The sequence below is a fragment of the Hippopotamus amphibius genome, chromosome 8 (genome assembly GCF_030028045.1).
Source record: "Hippopotamus amphibius kiboko isolate mHipAmp2 chromosome 8, mHipAmp2.hap2, whole genome shotgun sequence".
NCBI lineage: Eukaryota > Metazoa > Chordata > Mammalia > Artiodactyla > Hippopotamidae > Hippopotamus > Hippopotamus amphibius.
Window position 1 is genome coordinate 92,987,447 of NC_080193.1, and position 17,218 is coordinate 93,004,664.

Below are 17,218 nucleotides of genomic sequence, written 5' to 3' on the forward strand. Positions count from 1 at the left end.
AAAATTGAAGACAGAGAAAAGTTATTAAAAGCAACAAGGGAAAAACAACAAATAACATACAAGGGAACTCCCATAAGGGTAACAGCTGATTTCTCAGCAGAAACTCTGCAAGCCAGAAGGGAGTGACACAGTATATTTAAAGTGATGAAAGGGAAGAACCTCCAACCAAGAATACTCTACCCAGCAAGGATCTCATTCAGATTCGACAGAAAAATCAAAAGCTTTACAGACAAGCAACAGCTAAGAGAATTCAGCACCACCAAACCTACCCTACAACAAATGCTAAAGGAACTTCTCTAAGTGGGAAACATAAGAGAAGAAAAGGACCTACAAAAACAAAAACAAAACAATTAAGAAAATGGTAATAGGGACATACATATCAATAATGACCTTGAATGTAAACGGACTAAATGCACCAACCAAAAGACACAGGCTGGCTGAATGGATACAAAAACAAGACCCATGTATATGCTATCTACAAGAGACCCACTTCAGACCTAGGCACACATACAGACGGAAAGTGAGGGGATGGAAAAAGATATTCCATGCAAATGAAAATCAAAAGAAAGCTGGAGTAGCAATAGTCATATCAGATAAAAGAGACTTTAAAATAAACAATGTTACAAGAGGCAAGAAAGGACATTACATAAAGATCAAGGGATCAATCCAAGAAGAGGAGATAACAATTATAAATATATATGCATCCAATATAGGAGCACCTCAATACATAAGGCATATACTAACAACAATGAAAGAGGAAATGCAAGGCAGAAATCGAGACACAGATGTAGAGAACAAACACATGGACACCAAGTTGGCAAAGCGGGGAGGGTTGGGGGGAGATGAATTGGGAGGCTGGGATACCAAATTGTACACTCTAAATACACACTGTTTATTGTCTATTAACTGTATCTCAATAAATGTTCTTAAAAAAAAAGAATCAATGTCAAATAAAACTGTATGGTCAACTCTTAATTATGTATGTTCAGAGACCTCAGGGATCAAGGGATAATTGGCATTCAAAAGTAAACCTCAAACTTCATTTAATTAAGAGTTATAGGCTCTCATGTGACCAATCCTCTTACCTGAAGACTGAATGCAGGAAAACTGATTGGTTAAATGTTTAGTAATCTTCTGACTACCCTTTGGTTGAAATCCAAAATAGTCAACCAAAAAGAGAAGGAGGAAAAAAAGTGACTAGATAACTCACAAAGATGATAATAAAATCCTGAAAGAAGGGTGGGATCAAAATGGCAGAGTAGGAAGAACTTGAGCTCACCTCCTCCCATGGACACACCAAACTACAACTACATATATAACAATTCTCTCTGAGTATGAACTAAACACTAGTAGAACATCTCTTCTACATTAAGGATATAAAGAAAAAACAACATCAAGATAGATAGGAGGGGTAGAGGTGTGATCTACTCAGGACCCATATCCCCATCATGGTGACTCACAAGTGGGAGGTGATATCACAACCATGGAAGCCCTTGCTAAAGAGCAAGGGGTTCAGGTCCCATATTGGCAACCCTAGGCCATGAGACCTGCATGAGGAATATGAGCCCCCATAAAGTCTGACTTTTAAAACCACAAGAGCTAGAGGGCTCTTACAAGAAAGCAACACTCCACTCTTAAAGGGCTCCTGCACAAACTCACTCACTCTGAGTCCCAGCATATAGGCAACAAACTGAATAGTGCCTGGCACTCTAGCTGACCTACCAAAGCCACCCTGGCCTATGCCCACTCCAGCTCCAGCTTCCCTGCCAAGGAAGCCCCCACTCAGCATGACCCAGGACCTGCCCTCTTTCCCAGCCCAGGCCCACTTCAGTTCTGGCCAGCCTACCAAAGCCAACCAGTACATACAATCTACAGAGGGAATGCTCCTACACAAGGCCATGACTTCAAGACTGGGGGAAATAACTGTTTTGCCTAATTCATAGAAACACACGCAAAAAATAAAACAAAATGTGTATACAAAGGAATACGTTCCAAATGAAAGAACCTGATAAAACCCCAGGAAAAAAAAAAAAAAAAAACCTAATGAAATGGAGATAATTTGCCTGAGAAAGAGTTCAAAGTAATAGTCATAAAAACGCTCATCAAACTCAAAAGAATGGATGAACACAGTGAGAACTTCAATAAAGAATTAGAAAATAAAGAACCGACCACAGATGAAGAATAAAATAACTGAAATGAAAAATACACCAGAAGGAATCAACAGCAGGTTGGATGAAGAAGAATATGTAAGCAATCTGGAAAACAGAATAGTGGCAGTCACCCAAACTGGACAGCAAAAATAAATAAGACTAAAAAGTGAGGGTAATTTAAGGGACCTCCAAATCAGCATCAAGCATGCTAACATTCATATTATAGGGGTCCCAGAAGGAGATGAACAAGAAGAATAGGTCAGAAAACCTTTCTGAAGAAATAATAACTGAAAACTTCCCTAACTTGTAAATGGAAACATATCTAGTTCCAGGAAGCACAGAGAATCCCAAACAAAATAAACCCAAAGAAAGCCATACCAAGGCATACTATAACTAAAATGGCAAAATTTAAAGGTAAAGAGAGAATTTTAAAGGCAGCAAGAAAAAAACAACTAGTCCCATACAGGGAAACCCCTATAAGGCTAAAGACCGATTTTTCAGCAGAGACTTTGCAGGACAGAAGAGAGTGACAATGATATGTTTAATATGCTAAAAGAAAAAAACTTACAACGAAGAGTACTCTAGCTGGCAAGGCTTTCATTCAGAATTGGAGGTAAGATAAAGAATTTCCCAGACAAGCAAACACTAAGAGTTCATCACTACTAAACCAGCTTTTTAAGAAATGCTAAAGGGCCTTCTTTAAGTGGAATAAAAGTCCATAACTAGAAATAAGAAAATATATGAAGAAAAAATTTCACTGGTAAAAGCAAATATATAGTAAAGACAGTGGATCAGACATTTAAAAAGCTAGTATGAACATTAAAGACAAAAGTCATAAAATCAACTATAACTACAGTAAGTAGGTAAGGAATACACAAAGTAAAAAGATGTAAAATATGACATCAAAAACATAAAACATGGGGAGGGAGTATAAATGTAGTGCTTTTACAATGATTCAAACTTAAGTAACTATCAACTACACTGCTGTATATATGGAATTGTAAGTACAAACCAAAAACCTATAATGTGTACTCAAAAAATAAAAAGAAAAGAATTCAAATACAACAGTAAAGAAAATCAGCAAACCACAAAGAAATAAAAAAACAGAGAACTACGAAACAACCAGAAAACAAAAACAAAATGGCAATAATTGTACATACCTATTAATAATTACTTTAAATGTAAATGGACTAAATTATCCAGTCAAAAGACATACAGAAGCTGAATGGACTAAAAAAAAAACCCATCTATATGTCACCTACAAGAGACTCACTTCAGATCTAAAGACACACAGGCTGAAAGTGAGAAGATAGAATAAGATAGTCCATGCAAAAAAGAAAAAAAAAAAAGAAAATGAAAGGTGGTTTAGCAACACTCATGTCAGACAAAATCGATTTTAAACTAAAGATTGTAACAAAAGACAAAGAAGGGCATCATATAATTCTAAAGATGTCAATCCAAAAAGAGGATATAACATTCATAAATATTTATGCACCCAACAAAGGAGCACCTAAACATTTAAAGCAAATAATAACAGATGTAAAGGGAGAAATTGATAGTAATAAACTAATAGTAGGGAACTTTAACATTCCACTAACATCACTGGATAGATCATCCTGACAGAAAAATCAATAAAGAAATGTTGACATTAAATGACACATTAGGCCAGATGAACTTAACAGGAATATATGGTACATTCTACCCCAAACCTACAGAATAAACATTATTTTCAAGCACACTTGGAACATTCTCAATGAAAGATCATGTAAGGCCACAAAGCCAGTCTCAATAGATTTAAGAACGGTGAAATAATATCAAGCATCTTTTCCAATCACAACAGTGTGAAGCTAGATATCAATAACAGAAGGAAAACTGGAGAAAATAAAATCACAAACACACACACATGGAGGCTAAACAACATGCTACTAAAAAACCAATGGGTCAATGAAGAAATCAAAAAGGAAACTAAAAAATACCTTGAGACAAATGAAAACAGAAATCAATCTTCCAAAATCAATGGGATATAGCAAAAGCAATTTTAAGAGGGACATTTCTAGTGAAACAGTCCTCCCTCAAGAAACTAGAAAATCTCAAATAAACAGCCTAAATTATAACTAAACAAACTACAAAAAGAAGAACAAACAGAGCCCAAAACTAGTATTGTAGAAAAAAGTAAATGAGAAAGATTAGAGCAAAAAGAAATAAAATAGAGACTAAAAAAAATGGAAAAGATGAATGAAACAAAGAGTTGGTTCTTTGAAGAGGTAAACAAGATTGATAAAACTTCAGCCAGATTATTTAAGAAAAAAGAGAGAGAGCCCAAATAAATAAAATCAGAAATGAAAGAGGTGTGGTTACAACCAATACCACAGAAACACAATCAAAAGCAACTATTACAAACAAATATACACCAACAAACTATATAACCTGGAAGAAATATATAAATTTCTGCAAACATATAATCTCCCCTGATTGAATAAGAAAGAACTAGATAATCTGAATAGACTGATTATTAATAATAAAATTAAATCAGTAATCAAAAAACTCCCAACAAACGAAAGTCCAGAACTAGACAGCTTCACAGGGGGATTTACCAAACATTTATAGAAGAGTTAACTCCAATTCCAAAAAAACTGAAGAAGGAACACTTTCAAACTCATTCTATGAGGCCAGGATTATCATGATACCAAAACCAGACAAGACACTACAAAAAACAAAAGTACAAGCCAATATCCCTGATAAACATAGATACAAAAATCCTTAACAAAATATTAGCAAACCACATTCAACAATATATTAAAATGGATCATACATCATAATTAACTGGGACTTATTCCAGGAATGAAGAATGGTTCAATATCCACAATCAATCAATGTGATATACCACATTAACAAAATAAAAGATAAAAATTACATGATGATCTAAATAGATGCAGAAAAAGCATTTGACAAAATTAAATATAGATCTATGACAAAAATTCTCAACAAAGTGGTATAGAGGGAACACACCTCAACATAATAAAGGCCATATATCACAAACACACAGCTAATACCAAACTCAATGGTGAAAAGCTTAAAGGCTTTTCCTCTAATATCAGAAACAAGGATACCCAATGTCACTTTTATTCAACATATTACTGGAAGTTCTAGCCACAGCAATCAAACAAGGGAAAAAAAAAAGCCATCCAAATCAGAAGAAGTAAAACTATCACTATTTACAGATGACATGATACTATTTATAGAAAACTTCAAAGATGCTACCAAAAAATATTAGAAATAATAAATGAATTCAATAAAGTTGCAGGATACAAATTACTGTACAGAAATCTGTTGTCTTTCTCCACACTAATAACAAACTATCAAAAAGCAAAATAAAGAAAACAATCTCATTTACAATTGCATCAAAAAGAGTAAAATAGATATGAATAAATTTCACCAAGGAGATGAAACACCTATACTCTGAATATGGTAAGATATTGATGAAAGAAACTAAAGACAACACAAATGAATGGGCAAATATACTGTGTTCATGGATAGAAAGAATACATATTGTTAAAATATCCGTACTACTCAAAGCAATCTATAGAGTCGATGAAATCCCTATCAAAATGTCAATGGTATTTTTCACAGAATTGGAACAAATAAACCTAAAATTTCTATGGAAACACAAAATACCCTGAATATTAAAGCAATCTTAAGAAATGGAAACAAAGCTGGAGTTATCACACTGCCTAACTTCAAATGATGATACAAAACTATAGTAATCAACACTGTAAGGTACTGGCATAAAAACAGATACATAGATCAACAGAACAAAATAGAGAGCCCAGAAATAAATTCATACTTATACGGTCAATTAATCTACAATGAATCGAGAAATGGAGAAAAGATAGGCTCTTTCATAAATGGTGTTGGTAAAACTACACACCCACAAGCAAAAGAATGAAACTGGACCATTTTCTTTCACCATATACAAAAATAAACTCAAACTGGATTAAATACTTAAATGTAGGACCTCAACCATAAAACTCCTGGGAGAAAACATAAACAGTATGATCTTTGATTTTTTTTTTTTTGGATCTGTCTCCTTAGGCAAAAGAAACAAAAGCAATAATAAACAAATGAGACTACATCAAATTAGAAAGTTTTTGCATAACAAAAGAAACCAACAAAATGAAAAGGGAAAGAGCAATCTACTGAATGGGAGAAGATACTTGCAAATGATATATCTGATAAGGGGTTAATATCCAAGATATATAAAGAACTCGCACAACTCAACACCAAAGAAGTCAACAATTCAATTAAAAATGGGCAGATGACCTGAATAAACATTTTTCCAAGGACTATATATAGATGGCCAACAGACACATGAAAAGGTTCTCAACATCTTTAATCATCAGGGAAATGCAAACCAAAACCACAATGAGATATCATGTCACACCTGTCAGCATAGCTATTATGAAAAGGCAAGAAATAACAAGTGTTGGTGAGGATGTGAAGAAAAGGGAACCCTCATACACTATTGATGGGAATGTAAATTGGTGCAATCACTATGGAAAACAGTACAGAGGTTCCTCCAAAAATTTAAGAGAACTACTATATGCAATTCCACTTGTGGGTACTTATCCAAAGAAAACAAAACCCTTATTTGAAAAGATATATGCACTATATGTTTACTGCAGCATTATTTACAATAGCCAACATATGGAAGTAACCTGTGTCCATCAACAGATGAATGGATAAAGAAGATGTGGTACATGTATATACAATGGAATATTACTCAGCCATACAAAAAGTGAAATCTTGCCATTTGCAACAATATGAATGGACCTTGAGGGTATCATGCTAAATAAAACAGTCAGACAAAGACAAATTCTGTATGATTTCACTTACATGTGGAATCAAGAAACAAACAAGATCAACATAAGTAGTCTCATATATACAGAGGAAAAACTAATGGATGCCAGAGAAGAGGGAGATTGGGGGATGGGTGAAAGAGATGAAAGGAAATAAGTACAAACTCCCAATTATAAAATAAACATGGAGTGTTGAGTGCAGTGTCTCTGCATATGGCTGCCTGGCTGAGGTGTCCGTGAAGCCATTTCACCTGAGGACCTCTGGTCTGAAATGCCAGGTGCTAGACCTCTGCACATGGCACTCCATGAGCCAGTGAAACTAAGCACAAAAGAAAAAAAAGGAAGAATCCTCCCAGATAATTACAGCAACAAGTCTCCGAACGCCGACAAAAAACTCACATCAGGGATCTCATCCCAATGAAATGCAGCTGTTGGCTGCAGGAGATTCTCTGTACAATCAGCCTAGTTTGAATCGTCCTGGGTTTTGAAATGTAACTTCTGCCTCCAAAAGTCAAGTTGGAGGCTGTGGGGAGTGAGCACCAAGTCCAGGACGCTAGACCACTAGAGAGTCCTCAGCCACAGAGAAGATTAACTGCAGAGAATTCTCACGGAGTCTCTATCAGAGTCTTGGACCCAGCTTTACCTGACTGCCTGCAACTGCCAGTGCTGGGTACCTCACACCAAACTACAAACAAGACAGGAACACAAGCCTACCCATCAGCACACAGACTACCTAAAGCCATATTAAGCTCACAGATACCATAAAACACACCATCTGACATGGCCCTGTTTGTCAGAGGGAAAAGACTCAGATCCACACACCAGAAAGCAGGCACCAGACCCTCCCAAAAGGAAACCTACCCAAGACACTGGACCAACCCCACAACAGGGGGCAGAAAACAGAAACAAGAGGAAATACTACTAGACAGCATAGGGAAAGGAGAGAGAAATACTATAAATTAGACAAAATGAGAAAACAAAAAACAAAGGAGCAAGATTAAAACCCACAAGACCAAATAAATAAAGAGGAAATAGGGAAATTGCCTGAAAAAGAATTAAGAGTAATGATAGTAAAGATGATACAAAATCTCGAAAACAAAATAGAGAAAATAAAAGAAACATTTAATAAGGACCTAGAATAACTAAAGAGCAAACAAACAGTAATGAACAACATAATAACAGAAATTAAAAATACTCTAGATGGTATAAACAGCAGAATAACTGAAGCAGAAGAACAAGTGAGCTGGAATATAGAATGGGGGAAATAACTGCCACACAGCAAGAGAAAGAAAAAAGAATAAAAAAGAAGACAGTCTCAGAGACCTTGGTGACAACATTAAGCACACCAACATTCAAATCATAGGCATCCCAGAAGAAGAAGAAAAAAAGAAAGGGTCTGAGAAAATATTTGAAGAGGTTATAGTGAAAAATTTCCCCTAATGGTAAAGGAAATAGTTAATCAAGTCCAAGAAGCACAGAGAGTCCCATACAGAATAAACCCAAGGAGAAACACACTGAGGCACATATTAATCAAACTAACAAAAATTAAACACAAAGAAAAAATATTAAAAGCAGCAAAAGAAAAGCAACAAATAACATATAAGGGAAAAATCATAAGGATAACAGCTGATCTTTCTGCAGAAACTCTGCAGGCCAGAAGGGAGTGGCAGGATACACAGAAAGTCTTGAAACAGAAAAACCTACAGCCAAAAATACCCTACCCAGGAAAAATTTATTCAGATTTGATGGAGAAATCAAAAGCTTTACAAACAAGCAAAAGTTAAGAGAATTCAGCACCACCAAACCAGCCCTACAATTGCTAAAGGAACTTTTCTAGGCAGGAAACACAAGTGAAGAAAAAGACCTAGAAAAACAAATCCAAGACAATTAATAAAATGGTAATAAGAACATATATGTCAATAATTACCTTAAATGAAAATGGCTTAAATGCTGCAATGAAAAGATACAGACTGGCTGAATGGATACAAAAACAAGACCCTTATATAGTCTGTCTACAAGAAACCCACTTCACAAGAATATATAACAATTGTAAATATCTATGCACCCAACATAGCAGCACCTCAATACATAAGGCAAATGCTAACAGCCATAAAAGGGGAAATCGACAGTAACACAATAATAGTAGGAGACTTGAACACCCCACTTACCCCAATGGACAGATCATCCAAACAGAAAATAAATAAGGACACACAAGCTTAAATGACCACCTCGACCATCTTGACTTAATTGATATTTATAGGACATTCCATCCAAAAACTACAGAATACACTTTCTTCTCAAGTGCACATGGAATATTCTCCAGCATAGATCCCATCCTGGGGCATAAATCAAGCCTCAGAAAATTCAAGAAAATTGAAATTGTATCAAACATCTTCTCTGACCACAATGCCATGACACTAGATATCGATTATAGGAAAAAAACTGTAAAAAATATAAACATATGGAGGTTAAACAATATGTTATTAAACAACCAAGAAATCACTGAAGAACTCGAAGAGGAAATCAAAAAATATCTAGAAACAAATGACAATGAAAACACAATGACCCAAAACCTATGGAATGAAGCAAAATCAATTCTAAGAGGGAAGTTTATAGCAATAAAATCCTACCTCAAGAAACAAGAAAAATTTTGAATAAACAACATAACTTTACACCTAAAGCAATTAGAGAAAGAAGAACAAGAAAACCCCAAAGTGAGGAGAAGAAATCATAAAGATCAGATCAGAAATAAACAAAAAGGAAATGAAAGAAACAATACCAAATATCAATAAAACTAAAAGCTGGTTCTTTGAGAAGATAAATAAAATTGATAAACCATTAGCCAGACTCATCAGGAAAAAAAGGGAGAAAATGCAAATCAACAGAATTAGAAATGAAAAAGAAGTAACAACCAACACTGCAGAAATAGAAAAGATCATGGGAGACTACTACAAGCAACTATATGCCAATAAATTGGATAACCTGGAAGAAATGGATAAATTCTTAGAAAAGTACAATCTTCCAAGACTGAAGAAATAGAAGGAAGAAATAGAGAATATGAACAGACAAATCACAAGTACGGAAAGTGAGACTGTGATTAAAAATCTCCCAACAAACAAAAGCCCAGGGCCAGATGGCTTCACATGCAAATTCTATCAAACATTTAGAGAAGAGCTAACACCTATCCTTCTCAAACTCTTCCAAAATATAGCAGAAGGAGGAACACTCCCAAACTCATTCTATGAGGCCATCAAAACCAGGCAAAGATGTCTCAAAATAAGAATATTACAGGCCAATATCACTGATGAATATAGATGCAAAACTCCTCAACAAAACACTAGCTAACAGAATCCATCAGCACATTCAAAAGATCATACACCATGATCAAGTGGGGTTTATCCCTGGAATGTAAGGATTCTTCAGTATATGCACATCAATCAATGTGATACATCATATCAACAAATTGAAGAATAAAAACCATATGATCATCTCAGTAGATGTAGAAAAAGCTTTTGACAAAATTCAACATCCATTTATGATAAAAACTCTCCAGAAAATGGGCATAGAAGAAAATTACCTCAACATAATAAAAGCCATATATGAGAAACCAAAAGCCAACATCGTTCTAAATAGGGAAAAACTGAAAGAATTCCCTCTAAGAACAGGAACAAGACGAGGGTGCCCAATGTCACCACTATTATTCAACATAGTTTTGGAAGTTTTAGCCACAGCAATCAGAGAAGAAAACAAATATAAGGAATCCAAATTGGAAAAGAAGAAGAAAAATTGCCACTCTTTGCAGATGACATGATATACACAGAAAACCCTAAAGACGCTATCAGAAAACTGCTAGCACTAATTGAGGAATTTAGTAACGTAGCAGGACACAAAATTAATGCATAGAAATCTCTTGCATTCCTATACACTAACAACAAAAGAGAAGAAAGGGAAACGAAGGAAACAATCCCATTTACCTTTGCAACAAAAAGAATACCTAGGAATAAACCTGCCTAAGGAGGCAAAAGACCTGTATCCAGAAAACTGTAAGACACTGATGAAAGAAATCAAAGACAACACAAACAGATGGAGGGACATACCACGTTCTTGGATTGGAAGAATCAACATGGTGAAAATGACTATACTACCCAAAGCAATGCACAGATTCAACACAATCCCTATCAAATTACCAATAGCATTTCTCACAGAACTAGAACAAGAAATTTTATGATTTGTATGCAATTACAAAAGACCCCAAATAGCCAAAGCAATCTTGAGAAGGAAAGATGGAGTTGGTGGAATCAGGCTTCCTGACTTCAAACTATAGTACAAGGCTACAGTGATCAAGACAGTATGGACTGGCACAAAAACAGAAATATAGATCAATGGAACAGGATAGAGAGCCTAGTGACAAACCCACGCACATATGAGCACCTTATCTTTAACAAAGGAGGCAGGAATATACAATGGAAAAAAGACAGCCTCTTCAATAAGTGGTGCTGGGAAAATTAGACAGCTACACGTAAAAGAATGAAATTAGAACAATTCCTAACACCATACACAAAAATAAATTCCAAATGGATTAAAGACCTAAATATAAGGCCAGACTATAAAACTCCTAGAGGAAAACACAGGAAGAACACTCTATGACATACATCAAAGCAAGGTCCTTTTTAACCCACCTCCTAGAAGAATGGAAATAAAAGCAAAAATAAACAAATGGGACCTAATGAAACTTAAAAGCTTTTGCACAGCAAAAGAAACCATAAACAAGACAAGAAGACAACCCTCAGAATGGGAGAAAATATTTGCCAACAAAGCAACGGACAAAGGATTAATCTCCAATGTATACAAGCAGTTCATGCAGCTTAACACCAGAAAAGCAAATAACCCAATCCACAAATGGGCAGAAGACCTAAATAGACATTTCTCCAAAGAAGACATGCACATGGCTAACAAACACATGAAAAGAGGCTCAACATCACTAATCATTAGAGAAATGCAAGTCAAAGCCACAATAAGGTATCACCTCACACTGGTCAGAATGGCCATCATCAAAAATCTAAAAACAATAAATGCTGGAGAGGGTGCACAAAAAGGGAACCCTCCTGCACTGTTGGTGGGAATGTAAGTTGGTACAGCCACTATGGAAAACAATTTGAAGGTTCCTTAAAAAACTAAAAATGGAACTACCATATGACCCAGCAATCCCACTCCTGGGCATATACTCTGAGAAAACCATAATCCAAAAAGAAACATGTACCACAATGTTCATTGCAGCACTATTTACAATAGCCAGGACATGGAAGCAACCTAAATGCCCATTAACAGATAAATGGGTAAGATGTGGCACATATATACAATGGAATATTACTCAGTCAAAAAAAGGAATGGAATTGGGTTATTTTTAGTGAGGTGGATGAACCTAGAGACTGTCATACAGAGCAACATAAGCCAGAAAGACAAAAACAAATACCGTATATATGGTATTTGGAGTTATATGGAATATATGGAATCTAAAAAAATGGTACTGATGAACCCAGTGACAGGGCAAGAATAAAGATGCAGATGTAGAGAATGGACTAGGGGAGGGGGCGGGGCGGGGAGAAGGGGAAGCTGGGACTAAGTAAGGGAGTAGCATTGACATATATACACTACTGAATGTAAAATAGAGAGCTAGTGCGAAGTTGCTACATAACATAGGGAGATGAACTCAATGACAGGTGATGACTTATAGGGCTAGAATAGGGAGGGTGGGAGGGAGTCGCTGGAGGCAGGGGATATGGGGATATATGTATAAATACAGCTGAGTCACTTTGGTGTACAGCAAAAACTGGCAGAACAGTGTAAAGCAATTATATTCCAATAAAGAGCTTAAAAAAATTTTTTTTAAAAACAAATATGTTGTGGTGTTGTAACATACAGCTTAGGGAATATAATCAATAATATGGCATTAACTTTCTATGGTGACTTACAATAACTAGACTTATAGTGGTGGTTATTTCATAATTCATAAAAATATTGATTCACTATGTTATACACCTGAAACTAATATAATATTGTAAGTCAGTTATACTTCAATAAAAAACATCCTGAATAGTTGCTTATATCTGTAAATATGATTACTTGGAGAAGTCTTGTAAGATAGATTTTATGCAAACTGCTATATGTTGGCAGCTGTAACTCAGTGATCTCCCAGATTTTCATCAGTGAAAGTTGTGGTATACAGGAGTCTCACCACTTATTTCACAAAGATGTTTGCAAAAAACAGTTACCTCACTATGTTTGTCTCATGTTCACAATTAAACTATTGTGATAGAAACTATATTAATGCAGACAGATATAAGATGCCTGGTTATCACTAGCATGGACATTGGATAACTTTATACTTTAATGCAGATCAACTCTGAAAGAGTTGTTGAATTGTTTTTGAATTTAAAAGGGATGATTACTGGAAAAGACAGTTTGTTAAGGGCTAGGAAAACAGAGTATAAAAATAAACCTCACTTAAGACACTAGAGCACCCACATATTTCATTCAAATTGATTTCAAACTAATCAAACATATTCCTGTAGAAATCATGTTTTCATTGAATGAAATGTATAGTAATACATCTTCTTTGAGCTTTTCAACCAAGTTCTTCAAAAGCTCCCTTTAGCAGGGCCATGTACAGAGCCTGAGTCAGGACAGGTTAATCAGTTTAAAAGTCTACAAAAAGAATCATTGCCAGATCTCTGGAATTTTGAAGTAAATACTAGGGGATAATATTTGGACCAAAAAACAAGGTAGATTTTGCAGTATCCTTGATAGTTTAAGAATAAAACAGACTACCCATCTCTCTCCTATCTGCCTGAAGAATGGAGTAGTTACCTTTTTCTCATGAACCATCCCTATCTCTTCAGTACCATTAATTTAGAGAAGGGGAGCTCAAAAGCTCTACACAAGAAATAGTCAACCTTATTAGCCACATATGGCTATTCAAATTTTCTGGTTATTCCCATTGATAATCGCTCACCACTACCTGATCTGGTTTCTTCCTTGTCAGCTCACCAGGTTACCATTTAGTTGCTAAGGGGGGGGGGGGGGGGGGGTACTATTATCATTAAGTAGCCCAAATTGAAACTACCCAGTAAGTCAATGCTACCAAAACAAATCACTTAGGCATTGGACAACTGGGCCATCTACAGGATGGGGCTGTATATTCTGAGCTTCCTCTCGTTAAAGTGTAAATAAAGGTAGCGGTCTTTTCCTTAACCTCCTGATGTTCCCCTATGGAATTTATTTTCACCGCATTCTGAATGTCTGGGGATTCAGGAAAACCATTGAGCGAAAGGAGGGTTGCATTAATTTGCTGTGCTACTTTAAAACAAAACTGCAAAGTTTACTGAGTGGTGACTACCAACTTTTTCCAACAAGAACACATCAGCCTACAACTACTACAAAGCGAAAAATTACAGCGGGTAGGTACCAGGGGGTCGCGGTGGCGGAGAAGCCACCTGGAGGTCCAACAAGCGTCTCTACCGGCTGGGTGACCCCAAGCTTCACAGGGCACCCACAGGGGGAGGCCCGCGCCCTCGCCCGCAACACCAGTTACCGCGACCAGCGTCTGGGGGCCGCGCCTACACCGGAAGGATACGCTCCAGGTAGTAGGCGCCCTCGGCTGCCACCGCCTCCGCGGTGTCCCCGGCAGCCGTCAAGCCCATGCCCAATGCTTCTTCCAGGACCCGCAGGGCCGAGGAGGGCATCCCTTGCTGAGCAGCCATCCGAAGCGCTCCGGCTCCCTGCCCCTGACTGGCCCACAGCGTCCCTAAGGGCAACCGCGAAGACGCTGGAGTACGAACACACGCAGTTCTCGCGAGGGCCTGGCATCCTTCACCCCTCCCACCACACGGGCTCCGGCCCGGATAGGCTGCCCTGAGCCCGAAGTGTTGGAGTCCTCCGCGTTTCCTATGTTACCGGGGCAACCTCGTTGCCTAGTTACCCTGAACACTGGGGATGCAGTTCCTGGAGAAGACAAATTGAAGAAGTGGACTCGTTTTGCACACATTTTCTTACCGAGGTGACTTGGTTTTCTTCATTTTTGACCCTAGCATTTGTTTTTCACTTCGTTTCCTTCTCTAGCTTTACTGTTGGTTCTTACATGCGCATCATCAGTCTCCAGATTTTTAGGTACATGTAGTTTTCCAGCGAAAATTAATGGAAAAAAAGGAAGATCCTCAGTGCCTACAGGGAAAAAAGAAATCCTGGAAATCATAATTGAGATATTGGCCCAGGGGAACTACCAATAAAGAACTGGGCTGGTCACCCTTGTCAATTCCATTCTCGTGCTCTTTTAAAGTATTTATCTGGACGTTTGTTTTGACTTTGGTTTTATACTCCAGGACTTGGAATTGTAATTATAGCATTGATTCTTACCAAAGTAAAGCCATTTCCATACGAATTTTGAGGTACAAATTGTCCTAACTTAATGTATAATAAATGATATTTGCCCAATCATGTGCAGTCCTTTTGCTTTGACAGAATCTTTCTCGGGTTTATACTGTGTATGTATCAGAAGCATCTACAGGGCCCTTTTCTTTACAGATTCTTTTTCATCCTTCATTCTTGAGGAAAATAGGATGCCAAACAGCAACTCATTATAAAAGTTCCCATTTATTAACAAAATAAATAAGTAAATAAAAAATAGTGGCAACTTCTCTTGAGGTGATTAAGATCTTCAATATTGGAACCAGAGAGGCTGCATTCAGAGCCTGGCTCCATTACTAGCTGTAAAAACTTGGGCAAACCACTTAATGCCCAATTTCCTCATTTTTAAAATGCGGATATTATTACCTACCTCAAAGTGTTGTTGCAAGGGGTAAAACAACATAAAGAATTAAGAACTCACCAGCCATATGGTAGACACTGAGAATTACCTGTTATTTGTATTTCATTGTTTTGTTTGGTTTGTTTTTTTTAACATACTCATTGGTCACAATTAGACATAATATTTGGAAAAATCATTCCTAGTAGTTTTTATTTTTTTAATAACTTACTCTTTGTCCTTGACTTCTCATATCAAACATATCCTGAGTGCTCATGAAGATGCAAGGAAGAATTATAAAGGGTGGAAAATACAGAGAGGAACACAAATTGGGGAATCCACTGCTTTTCTGGAAAGCCTGCTCTTCCTTCCAGAGGGAGGAATTTCCTCATCCATCAAGGTTGTTTCCTGTAAGCACAAGCCTGAGACATGGCCTGGGTGAGAAGTGTCAGGGCCTTGCACACTCAGCAAGACATGTAGAAACACAAGAGAACCATAGAGGAGAATGTCTGTGAACAATTAATGTATACTTTGATTGTTTTGTCTGTTATAATAGCTCTTAATTTTTAGAGGTAGTATGTCATGTTCTACAAATAGGTTTGAATCTTGACTCTTCTGTATGACTTTAACTTAAGCTCTATGAGCCTCAGTTTCCTCTTCTCTAAAACAGAGATTTTAATATCCCCCTTACTAAAATATAGATTAAATGGAATGAAATATGTGAGAAGCACTGAAGATGATGAAGAAGCAAGGCCCCTACCTACAGAAGTGAATCTTGCTCATTCAGAAATTTAAGCTTCTTTTTTTTAAAAGAAAGTGTAATAGACATCTAAATTTCCATTCCTCATTGAGCTTTTCTAAATGGTTTCATTGGATATAGGACTTAAAAATCACTATTAAATGCAAATAAATTTACCACCCAAAAAAGTGTCCAGTACATTGTTTTCAATAGATGTTAAAAAAAAATCTACTTAAAACATTGAAAGAATATGCCAATCCCAAATTGTATATCATATTAATATTTGTAAGGAACTTACATACATAGAAAAAAAATTGACAAAACAAGTATTTTTAGAAATATCCATCACTCAAAAAAGATCTTAAGAATTATAAGAAAACAAATAAATTATGACCAGTATCCACGGCTTGAAGTAGAGAAGAAATGGAAAAGATTCTTGTCAAGAAAGCTTAAAAAAAAAAAACAAACAGTGATGACTTAAAGAAGTATCAATACTCCATTCCTCAAAAAAACCTTGCTTTTAATTCTAGAAGTCTCATCTTCTAAGGGTTCCAAATAACCAAAGTTTTAACTCAGAACTACCAATATGATTATATCCATTTCATGAATTTTATTTTATAAATTTGTTTATTTATTTAGTTATTTATTGGCTGTGGTGGGTCTTCATTGCTGC

At 36.3% G+C, this 17,218-nt stretch overlaps 1 protein-coding gene across 1 annotated transcript in view; it reads right to left on the reverse strand.

Annotated features, from left to right (window-relative positions):
• Positions 1-14,865, reverse strand: part of SPAG16 (sperm associated antigen 16) — a 939,339-nt gene extending 924,474 nt beyond the window's left edge. The window contains exon 1 of the mRNA XM_057746094.1: positions 14,640-14,865. Coding sequence (XP_057602077.1) covers positions 14,640-14,766 — 127 coding nt within the window. The 5' untranslated portion in view covers positions 14,767-14,865. The remainder of the gene's footprint in view (positions 1-14,639) is intronic.
• Positions 14,866-17,218: the final 2,353 nt, after the last annotated feature.